Source organism: Neovison vison, chromosome 12, assembly GCF_020171115.1.
Source record: "Neovison vison isolate M4711 chromosome 12, ASM_NN_V1, whole genome shotgun sequence".
Taxonomy (NCBI): domain Eukaryota; kingdom Metazoa; phylum Chordata; class Mammalia; order Carnivora; family Mustelidae; genus Neogale; species Neogale vison.
The window spans coordinates 53,447,041-53,466,163 of NC_058102.1; the positions used below are offsets into that span (position 1 = coordinate 53,447,041).

Below are 19,123 nucleotides of genomic sequence, written 5' to 3' on the forward strand. Positions count from 1 at the left end.
AGCCACCCAGGTGCCCCAAAACACTATATTTTTAATTTATTGGGCACTGATAGACTCTAGGGCACTCAGTTTCCATTTTTTTTTTTTTTAACTCTATGACTGGAGAATTGATCTGTATCTGTTTTTTGCCTGTAGCAGTATCTCAGCAGGGTTACAAGCCTGTATGAAAGTCGGTAGAGAAATTAATTTTCACTTCTATCCTTATTTTCTCCAGTTTCTTCCTGCCTCAGTTTTCTCAGTATTACTTTATTGCTTTATCAGTAGTGTTAATGAGCAAAGGAGAGACATTGGATATTGCTTTTCAGGAATAAGTGACAAGATCAGTACAGTAAAATACTTTCAAAAAGATAAAATAACCTTGGATTACCCTCTCAATCAAATATGGGAACTCAATAAATCCATCAATTAATTTATGATTTTCTAAATTCTTCTCCCCCATTCTTTGATGGTATTTCATGGAGAAGAGTCTGTGTGTTTTGTGTTGTGTATGTTTCTTTTATTTCCTTGAGCTCGTATGAAGTCCTTTCCAACTTAGTCTTTTTACCTCATGTCTACTGACCCTGGCTTTCTCTCTCTTTCTCTGGATATTGGAGGATTCTATATTATGTACACTATAATGCCTGAAAGCTTAAACTCAGAATTGACGACAATAAAGGAAAGAGAAAAGAGAGTTGTCATCAGAGAAAATCCCGAGTTTTCTAGGATGAAAATTTTGGAAAAAAAAAAAAAAAGAAAAATTTGTATAGTATTCTGAAAGAAAAAAAAATCACAGACTCAGATGAGAAATGAGAGCATTTTATGGGATAATAAAGAAATAAAGTCTGATAAGAAGTCAGAGGCAGACTGCAGTATATTCATTACGGAAGGTGGTTCAGGGTTTTCTTTCAGCTTTGATACAGAAGAATGAGTTTGTTCAAAGTAAATAGCCTTCCACCTGGGATTTAAAAACATAGTTTAAACAATAAATACTGTGAGTATTTATGTATAAATAAATATATAAATACAGCTAAGCAAGCACACATATATACAAACATATACCAACACACACATACATATGTCATATGTATGTGGATACGTATAGATATAAGTCCATATGTATTTAATGACTTATCAATTTATAAAACAAAGATGAGTGATTTTTAAAAATGAGACACGGATAAAAGCCACATATAGAGTTGTAAATTCTCTAAAGCTATTTTAAAGAAATAAATAAAATCTTAATGACTATCAGAATATGTACCTTGTGCACATAGCTGGTCAAATCCTGTGACTTATCACAGACTTCTCCTTGCTTCATCCATTGGTTTTTTTTTTAGGTTTTCACTATTTTCGATAGTGAAATATTTTCACTATTTTCGATATTTGTAATTTCCTTACCTTTTCCTAGGCCTTTATCTTTCTCACTGCAAAACTGAAACACTGTTGATGTTGTAAGAAACAAGGCCATATTCATCTGGAAAATAGGGGGAAAATTTACCCTTTTTAAATCTCCAACAGCCAGATTATGTCAGATAGTTCAGATACATCAGATCTAATCTTTCCAATAATTTTCCAAGATAGTCAATCACTTCTCCATTTTCTAAATCCAAAAATGTCCTATTAAAGTTGAAGGAACTTGATGCAGTATATTCAACTAGTAAATGACAGAGCAGGAACTTAAATCCTTCTTGACAGACTTTGTATGACATTCAGTGAGTAACTAACAGCACTGACCTTTCAGGGAAAATTTTTATGGTCTTTACAACATCCTAGTAATTGTTTTGGAACCTAATCTATCAAGACTTTCTTATAATATTTCAGAATATTGCCTGCTCCCCTTCTCAAATCAAAGTCCATCAAGGTTGCATGAAATGTTAATTCTTGGCATTAACAACAGCAAAAATAACAACAAAGAGACTTTGAGGCTGAGCATGGTTTGCATTTCAAGTTGAAGAGGTCCCCTTTCACACTATATCAAAAGGATTCTAGGAATTGAAAAACCCTGGTAACTGGAAAATGACCAAGTCAGAATATATATCAGGGAGGAAAAAATATCAATATATAAAGTAAAACCAGTCATCATTTAGTCTTTCATAATGGAGGATAATTTTGGAAAATTTAGTGGCTGAGGGAGTCATAGATCCAGATATCATGTCCTGTAGTTTTCAGGCATGGCATTGCTTGCCTACCTTTTTCATAATAATCATAGGCCATAACTGGGGCTGGCTGAATGTTAGACACAAGGTTGGTTTGCTCAACAGAGAAAGTAAAATGGTTTGCTGTACGAAAAACCTGTAAAGATACAAAGTATAAGTACATCAGGTCTGCATCACACAAAGGCACAAATCATAAATACATTAGGTATAAATACATTAGCAGGTCTGCAAAACGAAAATCACGGGGCAAATGATCTACAGAAGTTCATGATTTACCCAATTAAACAGATCTAAGGTATCAGGATCTTACATAATGACAAAATAATGAATTTGGTGACATTAAATGAGTGAAATTTTAAGTTCCATTGCTTATACTGAGGTGCAAGAAATTTAGTTGAAAGCGTTGAGGTAATGTAGGCATTTGTGTGACCTGTAGTGGTGTACACATAGAAGGGATGACTCTAAAACTCATGCCAGCCTTTGGTGGAGTTCAGGTCAGACTATTAAAGAATTATACATCTGCTCTGTGCCCCTACTATGTTAAATGCTGTGAAGAACGAAAAACAGAGACCTGATATTTCTGACTTGAGAGTCCTCTAGTAAAGTAGCCAAACCATGTATGAAATAATGTTGGAGTTAACAGGGAGAAGATAAGTTACCAGTAGGATTGAAGAACACTGATCATTTTTAATGTCCCGTATTTTCTGACAAACCCTATGACATTTACAGTTGATCCTTGAACAATGCAAGGGTTAAGGGCACCAAGCCCCTGTGCAGTTGAAAATCTGCATATAAATTTTGAATTCCCCCAAAACTTAACTACCAACAGCTGTTGACCAGAAGCCTTACTGATAGCATAACACATATTTTGTAGGATATATGTGTTTTTATGGTATTTTTTACAATAAAACAAACTAAAGAAAATGTTATTAGGAAAATCATAAGGAAGAGAGAATATATTTACAGGATCATACTGCCTTTATAAAAAATAAAAAATCCTGTGTGTGTGGACCCAGGCAGTTCAAACCTATGTCATTCAAGGATCAACTGGGTATATTCATTTACATGTGAATAAAATATAAGCATCCAGTTACCTTCAGAAAAGAAGAGAAAGCCATGGAAGAAAAAACAGTTACTGCTCAACTTACAGTTTCCAAGTAGAAAAGAACGTGGTCATTCTTGACTTCAGTCTTCATGACTTGGCCATTGTTTTCAAGCTTTATAGAAATTGGCAGGGAGGGATAGGAGAATATATAGTAAAGAATACCTTCCAGTGTTGAATGTTTTATGCTTTTTACTTAACTGATTGTCAGGAATCTATATTATGGATGTTCCCTGTGCCATGATATTTTCATAAACACAAGTGGTGACTAAATAAAGAACTAAATTATGAACTATAGGAAAATGACTGCCAGTTGTTACAAATTAAAAATACTGTCTCGGGGCGCCTGGGTGGCTCAGTGGATTAAAGCCTCTGCCTTCGGCTCAGGTCATGATCCTAGGGTTCTGGGATCGAGCCCCGTGTCGGGCTCTCAGCTCCGCAGGGAACCTGCTTTCTCCCCTCTCTCTCTCTACCTGCCTCTCTGCCTACTTGTGATTTCTCTCTGTCAAATAAATAAAATCTTTTAAAAAAAATACTGTCTCTTCAGCATAACAGCAGAAATAAACATTAACTCTGAATAAATCTGTTTAAAGGAAGAACTGTATGAATTTATTTGGCTAATGAATTATTTTATCTGCACATTATTGCTTCTGTGCTGAAAGGGTAGGCTTCTGTTATTTACCTCCTCAATGGATGCCATGACTGGAGTAAATCCTGACAGCAGTTTTATATCAACAACGACCATATTGGAGTTATTGCGAATTCCAGTATACCTGAAATTTAAAAACAAACACAAGTTTAGACAGCAGTCTAGAATAATGACTATCTTACAGCAAGGATGGCGGATACATAGATACCAAGTGGCTTTATGTCTGGAGGAGAGGCAAAAGGCTGAAGAGGGAACACCTGAGGAAAGTCCCTCTCAAACATTTGAAAATAGGCACAGCTAGATAGACAAGGGACACTTAAGTTGGAATAAAGAGCGAATTATCTGGACCTGGAATCTCCCAAATCTCTTTTAAGCTTACCTGAGGCCTCAAAGTCCTAGCTTATAAACAAAGCTGATAAATTTATATCACATATACTTATGTTAGTCTTAGATTTCCACCATACTTAAAGGATATCTTTGTTTAGGAAGCAAGTTGAGAGCTTTATGGTATATGTAGTTCTTATCTTAGCTCTGATGTTTAAGATGTTTAAGAGATTTTCATTTGGAAATCCTAAGAAAAATCCCCCAAAGGAAGTTTACTCAGTTTCCCCACATATTAACAAGGGCTAAAAACTCTCGGGCAGCTATAAATTATATCTTAGTTCAAGAGGATTATTTTGTCTACTCCAAAAAATAAAAATCTAAAATTTTGCTCTATGCAGTTATAGAATAAGCATCTCTAAGTTTTCTCATGCTGGACCACCTGTGCTTGTCTTTAGAAGGAAAAATACACTCTCCATTGTCCAAATCCAGCAGTACTTCCATACACACAAAACAATGGAGGCATTGCTGGAGTATCAGTGAGGCAGAAGCTTTCAAATTTATACCTGCCTATAGTACACATCTTACTTGCATGAATACCAACTGTGGTGTGCACACAGAGAGCTAGAAAGAGATGATGCTCTAGAATATCACCACCAATATATCAACTCATTGTGGTAATCATCTTAATATTGATTTTGCTACTGTTTAAAACAATTATTTTTTTCATCTATCATTGTTCTAGCCCAGTAGTTGATATCAAAATGGGACACTTACTTGATGGTTACTGTCAGGTCAAAATTACTCTGGAATGTATCTGAAGCGTTTTTCTTGGTCATTTCCAAGGAAAGGGAAAATCCAGATGCTTTTTTAGGTAGTAGTACATTATATCTCAGGATACCCTGAAAGAATAGCAAGTCAGAAGACAATCCATTCATTTACCTGTAGTAAGAACTGAAGGACTTATTTTTTCTCTATTTTCATTATTATTGCACTTTATTTTACATCTTCACCATCAAGGAGTAAGGCAAAATGTAATTGTTCAATTTTTAGAAGATGCAAGAATTTTTATAAACAAATAATCTTGATATAATGGAAATATCAGAATGCTTTCTAACAGTGACATTCTTTTAGAAACTCCTCAGTTATTTGGCTATGCTTAAGAGTAAGTATCTCTTCATAAAATAACTTTCACTTTCCGCTATTGATTAGAAAATAGCAATGGAAGAAAGAACAGAGATAATAACAGAAATGCACAATGGTAAGATAGCACTCCATCTAAAACTGAAAGGATAATCTAGCTCTTAAATTGGCAAATATCTCTGTCTCAAGTAGATTTCCTTTTTTTTTAAATTTTATTTATTTGACAGAGAGAGAGTGTGCGCAAGAGAGAGCACAAGCAGGGGGAACAGCAGGCAAAGGGAGAGGGAGAAGCAGGCTCCCCACTAAGCAGGGAGCTTGATGAGGGCCTCGATCCCAAGACCCCAGGATCATGATCCAAGCCAAAGGCAGACGTTTATCTGACTGAGCCACCTAGGCACCCCTCAAGTAGATTTCTATTACCTGGATAAATGCACAGCCTTGTCCTTCTACATCTACTGTATACTGTCCATGAGATTTTGTTAGTTCAGAACGCTGGACCAGTAAGCGATTGTCATTGTTAACCTGGAAAATCTCATTGGAGTCTTCATTGCTAAAGGTGACAGTGTTCTGATCATTAGAGAAGGTGAACTTCATGTAGTGGGTTATGGCAAGAAGACAGACAGCAGTATCCTGCAAATAACCATAGAAGCCAAGATCTAAGCTCATTGCAATGCAATATTAGTCATCATTTGACCGTGAACTTTAAGTCAATCCATAAAAATATTCCTAAATCAACAGAATACAAAGAATCAAATCCTAAACAACAGGACAATACATTTGCTCATGCAAATGTTGTCATTTCGTCTCCCTCAACAAATCTTAGATTTTAGTAGTCTAAAGGATTTCACAAAGTATAATCTCTGCTGTTGAGAATAGTTCCAAACCACTTCTAAAAATTGACATAATGTAATATTGTTTATATAACATTATTACCTTATAATAATATTTCCATTATGTCAATTTGCTAAGTATTTTGGCTGCCTTGGGTAATGCTTATGCCCATCGATCTTCAAGGAAAGGAGTCAGAATCAGAAAATGATGTTGGCAGATTCACTAGCATATGGTTTTATTCAGAAACTAAGACTACACCAAAGAAAGTAAGGAGGGAAGTGAACATTTCCTTTGTGGGAATGACAATGCATTTCTTTGAATTTTGATTTTTTTTTTCTGTTAAGACATAAACCACTATTCTTTTTATACTCCTTTCTTCTGTTACTCTTTCCTTTCGTTTGTGTTTCCCAATGTATACAACACAGAAATAGAGAGAAATCTTTTTTTCTTTTCTGACTGATATGTAACATCATATTATCATTGGATATCTAACTTATCAAGACCCTATGACAACAATGTCTCCTAGTCCTATCTTCTACTTCTACTGTGTAAGTGGAGGTATAAGTTAGTCATAAATTCCTTGAAAAGATACCTTAATTTATTCATTTGTATATAAGGAATTCTTACTAATGTCTGTTACACAAGAACTGCTCAATTAATATTTGTTGACTAAATAATAGGATACATAATATCAAATATTCTTCATCTCAGGAGGCATTTTCTATGATTACCTTTGCTATCTAGATAACTGAAGAGAAGCATCTTTTGCAATACACATATTGTTATTAATATCGAGACCACATCAGTCACCTGAGTGGAAGAGAAGCCCCCGTGGGAATTCATCTGTTGGGCAAGCCACTGCACAATCTTACTCGCATAGGTGAGGTCGGGAGTTTTCTGGGAAAGAACAGCCAACAGCACATAACAGGTCTTCTCAGTCTCAGCAGATGGTGCATGAGGAATAAAGGATGGGGATGATTCTGTCTTGGGTTTCTTTGCTCTTTCCCAATATATTAAATTATCTGAGGAAAAGGAAAAATTTTCACACAGACTGAATAAACACCATGAATTACACATAAGAAGAGTACAAATTCCATTCCTGGCCTCTGCTGTGGGCTAAGATATGTCCCCTCAAAATTCACATATTCAAGTCCTAATATCCAGTACTTCAGAATGTGACTGTATTTGGAATCACAATATTTGGAATCACTCTCAAAAGGGGGTGATGCCCTTAAAATGAAGCTGTTAGGGTACACCCGAATCCGGTATGACTGGAGTTTCAATAAGAAGGGGAAATTTGGATTCACAGAAGGGACACCAGGTAGGCAGGCCCACAGAAGCCCATGTGAAGACAAAGGGAGAAGACACCCATCTATATGCTGAGGAGAGAGACTTTAGAAGAAACTACTCCTGTTGACACCTCAAACTTGGACTTCTAGCTTCCAGAACTGTGGGAAAATAAATTTCTGTTGTTTAAGCCACCTAGTCTGTGGTATTTTGTTATGGTGGCCCTAGCACACTGATATAGCGTCCAGTAAAACTTCTTAAGGTTAAAAGTCATGTGTGATGAGGTCCTACAAACAGTACTTTTGGTCTATGGCATGGTCACCATGCTTGGTTTCCTTTACTTCACTAGTCTGAAAAGAAATTAGCAGAAAGGAGAAAGAGGGGGGTAGAAAATATACAATGTTCTTTAATGACAAAGGGGCCACTGAGAAATTCTGTAAGAGAAATGGAAGCATACCAGTGATGACAGGGTTCCCATATGATTGCTAAGTAAGTTTCATTACTTTATTCTCAAGGTCATTCCCATCAGTAGTAATGTTAATAATAACACTTACTTGTTTTGGTAGCAGACTGATCCAGGATCTGGAGTAAGGATTCTACTTGCTTCTCTCTTTCCGCTAATGCAAAAGCATAAGCTAGAATCGCATGGATGTAGCCATTAGTGACACCGTCTTCCAGGGCCTCCTCTAGGCAAAAGAGCCCATTTCGTAGAGCAGGAAACTAGTCAAGAGAAGAATAATATATTTTAAAATAATACCTGAATGCTTTATAAGCTTGCTGAGTATTTAAACTAACCATTCTTTAAAATGTATTTAATATATCCTTGAGCTATAGTTTACATAGAAACCTATTCATATACACAATGTATTATTTATACAATTTAAAAATACTGTTGAAATTCATTTTTAATGGCAATATTAGTATTTGGGAAAGAAAATGTAAGTAATATGAAAATAGTAGTTTTATATCTCATCAGTTATATTTTAATTAGTAATATGAATTTCTTCTATGTGGCAAAGCATATGAATGAATTTATTTTTAGACCAAGGTATTTTACTCTAATCTTGAAATAGAGGCTTATATTTCTAAAGACGATTTTCGAGATATACTAAAGACAGTGAAAATTCCTGATCTCTTAGTTCAGGAATAGATTTTTGAGTCTGATAATCTGAATTTGGGTTTGGGGAGTAGCCAATATGAATCATGCTTAACTTGAAAATGTTTACACACTGAATTGGGTGTGTAAACACCCAATATTCTGACAAACAGAATATTGGTTATGTCCACACACAGAATAGGGGTTCTTAACCTAGAATTCATGGCTGAACCTAGAATTCATGGCTAAACCTCAGGCACTAGCTCAATACTGGAAATGGTATGAAAAGCTTGTGTATGTGTGTAGTTGTGTATTCTCCCTAGAGAAAAATTCAAGTGCTCATCACCAGTTTCTACAAATCAAAAAAATGTTGAGCAGCATTCACTTAAGGGGCAGTCATGTATTAAGTGCTCTCTTGATGTTTCATTCAGTCTGAGAATCTGAGATCACCCTGAATCCATAATTGATTTAACGTTCATTTAAGTGACTGGAATTCAAGAATGATGGAAAGTCATACAGTGACATTGAGTCCAGCTTCAAGGAAGGCTCCAACAACATATGCAGTGAATAAAATATCCTCTTCTTCTCCACCCTAAACACAAAGGGAAAATTAACCAGACAGGACCGTAGACCACAAAAAAAAAAAAAAAAAAAAAAAAAAAAAAAAAAAAAAAAAAGCTAGTTTTCTGAAGTGAAATGCAGTATAAAGGAAACACTGGAAGAAATATCTTAAAAAAAAAAAAAAAAAGCCAAACACCTAAAATGTAATTTTAAAATTAAATGGCAAATAACATTGCTATCTAAGAATCCATCAGGATTCATTATAATAATGAAATTAAAAAAGTACTATCAAGTATGCTAATGACATATGTCATCATCTACTGATGTGACCTACTCTTGGACATGAATTCTGAACAATTCATATGGCTCTATTTTACTCTATTTGTTGTTAATTTGGAAAAGCAAACAAAGAACTTCTACTGTCTTGGGGCAGAAAGTTTCTGTGAAGCTGCCTGAACTTCCCTGGAAAAGTACCGTAAGTGGTAATAATAAAGGCTCGTAGATTCTTACAGTGTAAAAGCGTTTTAAGCTACGCAATTTGTAAGCTGACAGTGCACAAAAACGCAGTGGGGAACATGAGCCTTAAATAAACCAGCATCTGCTCAAGAGGTTCGGATTCCCTCAGGAACAAGACCCAGGGACATGAATGGGTGCTCTAATGATACTAATGCAAACAGCATTCAGAGGGCATTGGAGATCCACTGATCTGGTATAAACCTCTCATTTTCTCTATTTAAGCAAAAGGTGACCTCTTTCTTCTTTAGAAAATGAATATCGAAGGAGCTCAGTTTTCAAGGTGCAAATAACTGTAGAAGGAAACACTAAAATAAGATGTGGGGATCCATTTACATTATAACAAGTTTTATCACTATTCCTCTGCAGTGTAGGTTCTTTTTTTTTTTTTTTAGTGTAGGTTCTTATTTTTCCTTTGCTTCTTCCTAACTCAACACACACACAGTTATGGAAAAGAGATTAGGTAAGATCAGACAAACTGAAGCAGTGATCAGTAATGAATCCAGTAAAAAGAAAGATGTGGAGAGGCTTTAGAAAAGAAAGTGAAAAATTCTCATTTTCTACATGGGAGTAAGAACTCTTCTCGACCAGGGAGCTCCTGGTGGACAGCTATCTGCAAAGACGGGAAATCGGAACGGAAAATGCCTAGTGATTTACCTTAATATGGACAGGGAAAGGGAAGGTGTGGGTACCTTCAAGAACATAGTTCATCTCAGTTGAGTTTTGACCCACAGCAAGCAAGGCCTTTATGATTTGACTTGAGAAGGTACTGAAAGAGTGTTTCACTGAAGTGTTGTAAATTACTAAGTATCGAACTTGCTTGCCATCCATAAAAAGGAATGAATTCCCTAATCATGATGCCCACCCTCGACATACTGTCTGGTTCCAAATTTATGAATGTTTCCTTCCTAGGTTTCTTTTCTCTTCCTTCGCTCCTGTTTTCCGTTTCTCCCCCAAAGGAGACTAGTTGTATGGGAGAATTAACACAGCGAAGCAAACCACATATTCATGAAGAGGTAAGTCTAGCTAGTGTTAGGGTGCGTGCCGTGGAATGATGCTATTGGCCAATATGCCCTGGGCCTATGGCTCCAGCAGACTCAGAAAGGGTAATGGTCCCAGGGAAAATATCCCTGTTCCAGGTTAGTTAAATCAGACATAGGAAACGTAGGTAATGCAAAGGGGCAAGGAAACCTCGTTCTGTTCATTTCTCACCTCCCAGGCATTGTTGAAAATCTTGCCATCACTTTCAAAGCAGCCATTTATTTTCTGTTTGCTTGAAAGCCAGATTACGGTTTCTTTTTGAACTTGTTCATCAATGTAAACATATTCCTTCATTCTCTCTAATGTCTTAAAAGTAAGGGCACTGAGCCTGTAATACAGATCACTAGTTAGACAGAAGTTAGATAAAAAAGAAATGTCCTCAAATCCACGCGTTCAGCACCCTCATTCTCTTTGGATAATGGATGCATCTAATTTGGCCAATGTTGACTATAGGGAATCTTTATTGATAGTGCATTTTTCCTTTGGGTCCGTAAAATGTTATGAATATCAATATGTAAAAAGAAAAGTAGGTCATTTTCAGCATGTTTACAAACAAGCTTCTTGATTTGTGGTTCATTGGATTATCTATACATGGAGATGGAATGGGTATAATTTGATGCTGGGAGGCCTTCTAGGTTTTTTGTTTGTTTGTTTGTTTGTTTTTTAGAGAGGGAAGGAGAAGGGTGTGGAAGGGCAGAGGAAGAAAAGAGGGCCGGATGAGACCCTGAGATCATGACCTGAGCTGAAATCTAGAATTAGATGCTTAACTGACTGAGCCATCCAGGTGTCCCTGGGGCCTTCTAGTTTTCTTTCCTCTCCATTGACTCTCTACATGGGTCTCTGAGAAGTGTGGACTAGGCTGTGCCATTTTCCACAAAGTTAGGCTGTGGAAGTACAGGAGGTTGTCAGTAAATGATAAGACTTCTAGGCAAATCGTCAGGGCGCTCCAGGCATATGGCTGCATTGGAATTAAGAATAATAGCTTCTCTGGTTCATCTCTGTCCATTCACTTAGAAACCTACTTTGCTTCCAAATCCCACCACACTCAACTCTCTCGGCCTGTCCCAAGCCCTTCTCACATCATCCCTCTATTATTCAAAATAAAATTTTCATCTCTTACCACATGCTTCCTTTCTGATTCCTCTGCCGAAACACACTGTATGAACCATCATAGTTCTTGAAAGACAGTTGCTTTTGATAACCTAAAGTACAAAATGGTAGGAGATTATCTTTTTAAGCTAAGCAAATTAGAAGAAAAAGAATGGCATACTGCAAGCCCTGTGTTTGGGTTTTAGACAGACGAATTACTAGATTGGTCATTTCAGTTTTAATTTCTGAAACTCAGGGTCCCTATTCATAGTGAGAAAAATTAAGTTCTACTTTAAAGGGTTTTAATGACAAGATGTTACATGCGACTATGCCCAGCTCAGTAACTGGCACTTAACTAATTGTTTAATACCTTTTCCTTAAGGCTAATTGACTACTGTGTTATCTTTCAGAAAAGAGAACCTGAAGAAATTGTACCCATGAGCCATTCCTTGATATCATATTTCACAAGATTTATATACCTCTTTTCTACATACAAATCCAATCACTTCATTGCAATGGAATGCCACTGAGCCAACAAATATAGAAGTTGATAAATGAACTATTTATAACTACTACTAGTAACAGTAGCAACAAACTAGGTAGCTTGGAAAAATATTCAGATTAAAAAAACTGGGCTCATAATTTGAAATGTTATTGTTCTGAATTATGAAGCTAAATGACCACACATATACTGAAGTAACAAAAAAAAAAAAAAAAAAAAGAATAGTGAGCACTCAGAACACCCCAGTTCAGAGTTCAGATCCACTTTTTCCTCATGAGAACAGCTTATAATGAGAACTTTGTGATAGCTTAGTATTAGTAAAAATTGATTTTATTTTTTAAAGGCAGAAATTACTTAAATGGTCTCACCATTAGACAAGAAAAAGAGAGCCTTAGATTTAACTTCTTCCGTTAACTGTTTAGTCGATTTCAGATAGTCAAGGACATAGGTATCTGATGCGAGCAGGGCAATATTCTGCTCTCCACATCCATATGGCATTTGGAGAAGATTCTCCAGATTTTGCATCGCAAGTCCTAAAATATCCCCTAAAAATAAGAAAAGCTGAAGGTTACTACTGCTTATAGTTGGCATCTCAGCATTAGTAACTGTGGATAAAAGAGGCATAACGAAAGCAGGAAATATTTAAAATTGCATTTAAAATGTGGAGATAAGGAAAATTTTCGTGAGGTAGTTCTAAAGAGGAGATAGGCATGAAGGGTGAAGCGAAAGGAGTTTATGGTATAATATTTCTGGAAATCTCTATAATACCCACCACGTGGTATTATAGAGGGCACGGCTTGCATGGAGCACTGGGTGTGGTGCAAAAATAATGAATACTGTTTATCTGAAAATAAATAAATTGAAAAAAAATAGAAAAAAAATATTTCTGGAAATCTCATTACCAGAGAGAGGTGGAAATTAGATAAGAGTGTGTTTGTCTGCTTGTTTATTATTATTATTATGCATGAGTTTTCCTGTTATGACAAAATTCCCACCATCTTTAACAAGCAGGGTTTATTCTGATTCTTCAACAGGGAATTTAAGGGGCCTCTGGGTGGCTCAGTAAGTTAAGAGTCTGCCTTCGGCTCAGGCCATGATCCCAGGGTCCTGGGATCGAGCCCCAAGTGGGGCTCTCTGTTCAGCTGGGATCCTTCTTCTCCCACTCCCCCTGCTTGTGTGCACGCTCTCTCTGTCTGTCAAATGAATAAATAGAGTCTTTTAAAAAAGGGGAATTTAATATTTCAGATGCATGAGTTATATAATAGGAGGCTTTATTTTCTAAATGCCAGTTATCATCCAGCGAAACAAGCATTTCCTAAGGACATGGATTTGAAAATGGTATGTAATCCCTTCAGATCCCACATGGAAACAAGCATAGAGAGGGTGACTTTCAATAGTATTTTCCTCCAACTAATACTTACAGAAAAATCTCTCCATCCTGTTATTGTAAGGATTATTATTTTTTTAAAAATTACCTCATTTAAATTTTTCAAATCATCATGAAAGACAGTACTTAACCAACTTACCCACAACAGTGAAAAAGGCTCTGGCGGATCCTTCTACCACACTGTCTGGCAAGTCCAAAACTACCTGTTTGGAGGCTTTGATCCCTAGAAAGAAAATATTGATAGAAACAATAGTGTGATAACTTTCTTTTCTAAACAATAGCGGCAGATGTGTGGGACAAACATATTAGGAAAGAGATTCCATTATTTACTTTTATTTTGCAAGTTGCTTGTTTGAAAAGATGAAATTGCCATCTCTGACCTATTTTGGAATAATGGTATATTCAGAAAATGGTATATATGTGTGTATTGGAAAATGTGGCCCTTATTTTCCACTACTTTAGTGCCTCAACTACTTATGTATGAAAAAAATATAAAAAACTACTGACAGATTAAACGGGACACACACAAGGAAAAGCTTGGAGACTCCCGCTGAAATCAGATCATCATCAACAAGTTGGCCACAAAACAGTAGATGGGAGGCAGTGATGTAGCTCTTGGTTACTTGATCCCAAGAGTACAAAGAGCCTAATCCTGATCTTCCTCTGTCCAATACTTTGCTGCAGTCATGACGAGATGAGCCCAAAATACATAACATGGAGAAATGGGCTGAGGCAGACCAGTGTCATAAGTGAATTAAAAAAAATACCTCATAAATAAATAAACTTTTTTGTTAGCCAAAATTATATGATGAAGATAGGGCATGAAACGAAATAATCCTCCACTAGCTACTGAAAAGGGAATCACTGAAATGACTCAGTATGGCAAAGGAACCAATGTGGAAGGAGAGGAAATAAACTGGTAATTTTTCTTTGGGACTAATTTGACCACCTAAAAGATCCTCTTACCTTTTGTACAGATGAGGAAACTTTGAGTCATTTCCCTTTCAATACCTTCAGGCTGTCAAAGAGTAAACAAAAACAAGCACAAAATGAGTCTGGGCCACCTTCCACGGAGGCATGGCTGGCACACGTTTGTCTCTGGGAGGCGATCCATTCCTTGTTCTCCTCTGTTGAATTTTGAAAGTCACCGTGCATTTATTTCCATGACCCACTTTAGATCCCGTGTTCCCATAGGTCAGATCAGAGATAACTTTGATGTCATTGTGGTACACTCTCAACTCCTCTGATCCTGTCTAGGATCTCCAGTAAATAAACAAAAGTGTTTTGTAGAGTAGGGACAGGCCAAGAGGCAACTTGAGAAATATGCACTGGCGAGTGTTAGTTCTTGTTAGTTCTTGTTGAAGATGATGGGAACCACATGGTAGTGTAGGACAAGAAGCTCTGTCTCTGATTTGAGAGTCGGCTAAAAAAAGGAAGGAAAGAGCAACAGGCCTACAGGAAACAAGAATCAGGAGCAAGCTAAGTGCCATCAAGCCTGTTTCAAGTATTAAGTTTTACTCTCCTAGGGTCAGTAAATTAATTTTTAATTAAATTAATTAATTCAGGTATTAATTAAGGAAAGTTCATTAAAGAAAATGAATTAAATTAATTAATTCAGGTATAAATTAAAGAAAGGGTGAGTTTTATTGCTGTATTAATTCATGTAAAATGATATATCTTGCATGAAAATAACTCGAGTCCATTTATTTAGCCTGTTCATGAAGAACGTCTTTTCATATTTAAGTTTCTCTGAAGAGCTTGAGAGTTTCACATGTACATACCTCTACCAACAGACTTTTGACTACAGTATCTTTCCAGTTTAGATTCTGATGCTCAGCTCCTTCTTTTGGGCAGGCACTACTTTGTCTGGACTCAGCAACTATAGTGATATTCACTTTCCCTGGAAAACATTCCCAAATATAAGTTAAATGACGACTGGCCCCTTCTATAATGGGAAATGATTAGAATCTAATGAACCACATCTTGAACTGAATGAACTGAATACTGTCATCATATTTATGCTTAAACCAATATAACTTGCTCTTTTTCTTGCCTGAAGGTAATTTGGCATTTTCTGTTTTATCTGTTTCAAGATTCCTTACATTAAGTAAATGATTCGTTACCTAAAAAGCAAAACAAATAAGTAAACGAACAAACAAAAACCAGAATCAGACCTATAAATACAGAGAACAAACTGATGGTTGCTGGAGGGAAGGGAGTGGGGGAGATGAGCAAAATGGGTGAAGGGGAGAGGGAGATCCAGGCTTCCAGTTAATGAAAGAATGTCATGGTGATAAAAGGTACAGCTTGGGGAATAGAGTCAATGTATTGTTATAGTCTTATGTGATGACAAATTGTAGCTATACTTGTGCTGAGCACGGCACAACCTATAGAGATGTTGAATCACTATTTGTACACCTGAAACTAATACAACATTATGGGCCAGCTATAATCAAATAAAGAAGTTTTTGAAAACTAACCAAACAAAAAATAAATGACTCATTTACTTAATTAAGAAGTAAGAAATTTTAAGGAAAAATAATAATTTACAAAACCAAAAGAGACAATTCCTTGATAATTGTTTGTAAAGGTTACATATGCCCATACAGGAACATAACATCAAATAACCAGGACTCTTAACTCATCCCAAGTTTGAACAAGCAAAGAGTCAAATATGCCATAGGGGAAAGGCCGTTGGATTTAAACGAGTGTTAGCAAGGAATCCATTTTTTTTTTTTAACTTCTTGTGAATCATAGGTCATACAATTAAAGCTGATCTTCAGTTTCCTTACTTGTAAAAATTAGGAGACTGAAAAAGAGATTTCTTTTGTTTCACTATTACTTTATATATTTATATATATATATATATATATATATATATATATATAAACAATTTACTATTCTTGTTTTTCCTTGCTGCTGTGTTTTGCCTCATTTGTTTATTTTTAAGAAAGCCATCAATTCTTCTTTCTTAGAACTGTGTCCCACACTTAAAGCCATAAAACTTGCCATAAAAAATGCCATGCAGTTTTCTATCTTAATTGACAGGGAAAGATTTTTGAAGACCTAGAGTAGTCAGAACAACTGAGAAACAAAATCTAACAGGAAAACTACTTTTAGACCAATCTCACAGGTGAACTAAAATGATCTCATAAATAATCTCTTTGCTGCCCCAAAAATACAATGAATAGGGGACATGAAATAAAGGAAATTTTAATGACAAGTTTTACATAAATGATAATAAGTCTTATGCATCTACCACATCTAGCTTTTTCTGTTTACTAGACTCTTTTTTAACCCTTCCCTTATATTTTCAACAGTCTACTTCCAAATGTATTTCTCTATATTGCAATAATATATGCATGAAGATGTTACTCTTCTCAGTGTTTTATCTTCACCTAAGTGTTCAGTATTTTTGGTGTCTCAGGATATATTTAGTAAATCTGCAAATCCTGGCAATTTGTGATGGAGGAGTAATTTTGGGATAAGTGACACATGTTCATGATGACAGGTGAAGAAGTAAATTAGAAGTGAAGGAATTGGGCAAAATTAATGAAAATACCACCTTCTTTTAGAATATGATATATGGATTTGATAGATCATGAAATTGGCATTTATATCATATTTCAATCCCATTATACAAGTGCAAATAATTTTATACAAATGAATGGTAGTTTTGCTCTACACAAGCATGAGCTACCAGAAACTAGATTATAAAAATAGGATTTTTAACTGAGGATTTTAAAAAAAGAGAGGGAGAAAATTATGTTTGTATAGAGGATGTATGGAAAATAAATGAAGACAATAAAAATAAGCTGGTTTTCCCCCTCACCTAATTCACCCACCCCAAGGGTTAAGAGTATACTTATCGTGATGAGCCCTGACTAATGTATAGAATTACTGAACCACTATTTTGTGCACCTGGAACTAATATAACACTATATGTTAACCATACTGGAAATAAAACTAAAAAAAAAAAAAAAAAAAAGAAAGAAAAAGAAAAAAAGGAAAGGAAAAAAGTTTGGCTTTCCATGAGAGATTGGCGTACACATAGCTGCTTACCCAATAACTTAGGTAATATAGTCCAGACATATGTTTTCCTCTCTCCAGGTTGGATAACCTCACTGCCATTGTTTTTAGGGGTGCTGATATTTGCCTCAAAATCCTGAGATGCTTCCAGCTGAACAGAAATCTAAAAAAATCACCATGCAATGAGGGTGACACTCCAAACACTTTGCTGTTACTAATTCTCTTCCCATCTTGAGAAAATTAACTATTTTAAGTTAGCAAAAATTAAAGATACCAAATGACTTCTCACAAGAAGAAAAATAAGGTAGAACCCACATCGTTATGAAATGACATTGTCAAAGCGGTATTTAAATCTTTGCTGTGAATTCAAGCAACTGTCTTAATCTAAGGATTATGGAAAGAGGTCTCATCACTTTATCGTACCATTTTGCCCTTGAGAATAAAAAGAATATGGTGATATTCAAGGAAAATATTGAGGGATCTTTTGGCCTTGTAGATCTCATCTCTAGGTCAAAGGGAACAACTTACCTCTACACATGTGTTCAGGTAGCTGAAGACATTGACAATCAGATCAGATTGTTCATTTCGAACAACTGAAAAGGGCAAGGTCATTTCAACAAAGAAAGGTTGGGAGATTTCCAGAGTAGCTGTTGATGAAATGCCAAATCCAGCATCACCATTCACACAGAAGCCATCTGCCTGCCACTGGGTTATAGTATCAGGGATGCGGAAGGACAGATTTGCCGATCCTGAGGAACTAAGGAGAGATCATTGATGAAACGTATTCTTTGTCTCAATGAGGAAACTCAATTTAGTCCAGAGCAAGCAAAAAGTTGTGTTTTTTTTTTGTTTTTTGTTTTTTTTTAAGATTTTCTTTCTTTATTTGTCGGAGAGATAGAGAGTACAAGCAAGGGGAGCATCAGGCAGAGGGAGAAGCCAAGAGCCTGATCCAAGACTCCATCCCAGGACCCTGGGATCATGACCTGAGCAAAAGGCAGACACTTAACTGACTGAGCTACCCAAATGTCCCATAAGCAAAAAGATTTTAACTGAAGGTTAAAAGTAAGCTAAAACGGTTAGACAGGGATTGGGTAATAATCTTGAGAGCTGGATTTCTATGAAATTTATCCTTAAAAATATCACATTTCTTGGGGCGCCTGGGTGGCTCAGTTGTTAAGCATCTGACTTCAGCTCAGGTCACGGTCCCAGGATCCTGGGATCCAGTCCCACATCAGGCTGCTTGCTCTGTGGGAAGCCTGCGTCTCCCTCTCTCACTCCCCCTGCTTGTGTTCCCTCTCTCACTGTGCCTGTCTCTCAGACAAATAAATAAACAAAATCTTTAAAAAAATCACATTTCTTTAAACAGTGCATTTTTTAAAAATTGAGGCAGTTTACATCTATCTGCATGAGATTAATAAATGAGAAACAATGCTATAG

The 19,123-nt window shown here is 36.1% G+C and overlaps 1 protein-coding gene across 1 annotated transcript in view; it reads right to left on the reverse strand.

The window, feature by feature from the left end:
• Positions 1 to 779: 779 nt before the first annotated feature.
• Positions 780 to 19,123, reverse strand: part of LOC122891451 (ovostatin homolog 2-like) — a 44,877-nt gene continuing 26,533 nt past the window's right edge. The window contains exons 19-36 of the mRNA XM_044227099.1: positions 18,215 to 18,443; positions 17,720 to 17,849; positions 15,439 to 15,557; positions 14,624 to 14,675; positions 13,797 to 13,880; positions 12,639 to 12,815; positions 11,800 to 11,881; positions 10,851 to 11,007; positions 9,082 to 9,156; positions 8,023 to 8,188; positions 6,992 to 7,203; positions 5,771 to 5,980; positions 4,985 to 5,109; positions 3,920 to 4,010; positions 3,284 to 3,352; positions 2,169 to 2,271; positions 1,378 to 1,453; positions 780 to 934 (exon numbers count right to left, since the gene is read on the reverse strand). Of these exons, the coding sequence (XP_044083034.1) occupies positions 1,401 to 1,453; positions 2,169 to 2,271; positions 3,284 to 3,352; positions 3,920 to 4,010; positions 4,985 to 5,109; positions 5,771 to 5,980; positions 6,992 to 7,203; positions 8,023 to 8,188; positions 9,082 to 9,156; positions 10,851 to 11,007; positions 11,800 to 11,881; positions 12,639 to 12,815; positions 13,797 to 13,880; positions 14,624 to 14,675; positions 15,439 to 15,557; positions 17,720 to 17,849; positions 18,215 to 18,443 (2,134 nt within the window). The 3' untranslated portion in view covers positions 780 to 934; positions 1,378 to 1,400. The remainder of the gene's footprint in view (positions 935 to 1,377; positions 1,454 to 2,168; positions 2,272 to 3,283; positions 3,353 to 3,919; positions 4,011 to 4,984; positions 5,110 to 5,770; positions 5,981 to 6,991; positions 7,204 to 8,022; positions 8,189 to 9,081; positions 9,157 to 10,850; positions 11,008 to 11,799; positions 11,882 to 12,638; positions 12,816 to 13,796; positions 13,881 to 14,623; positions 14,676 to 15,438; positions 15,558 to 17,719; positions 17,850 to 18,214; positions 18,444 to 19,123) is intronic.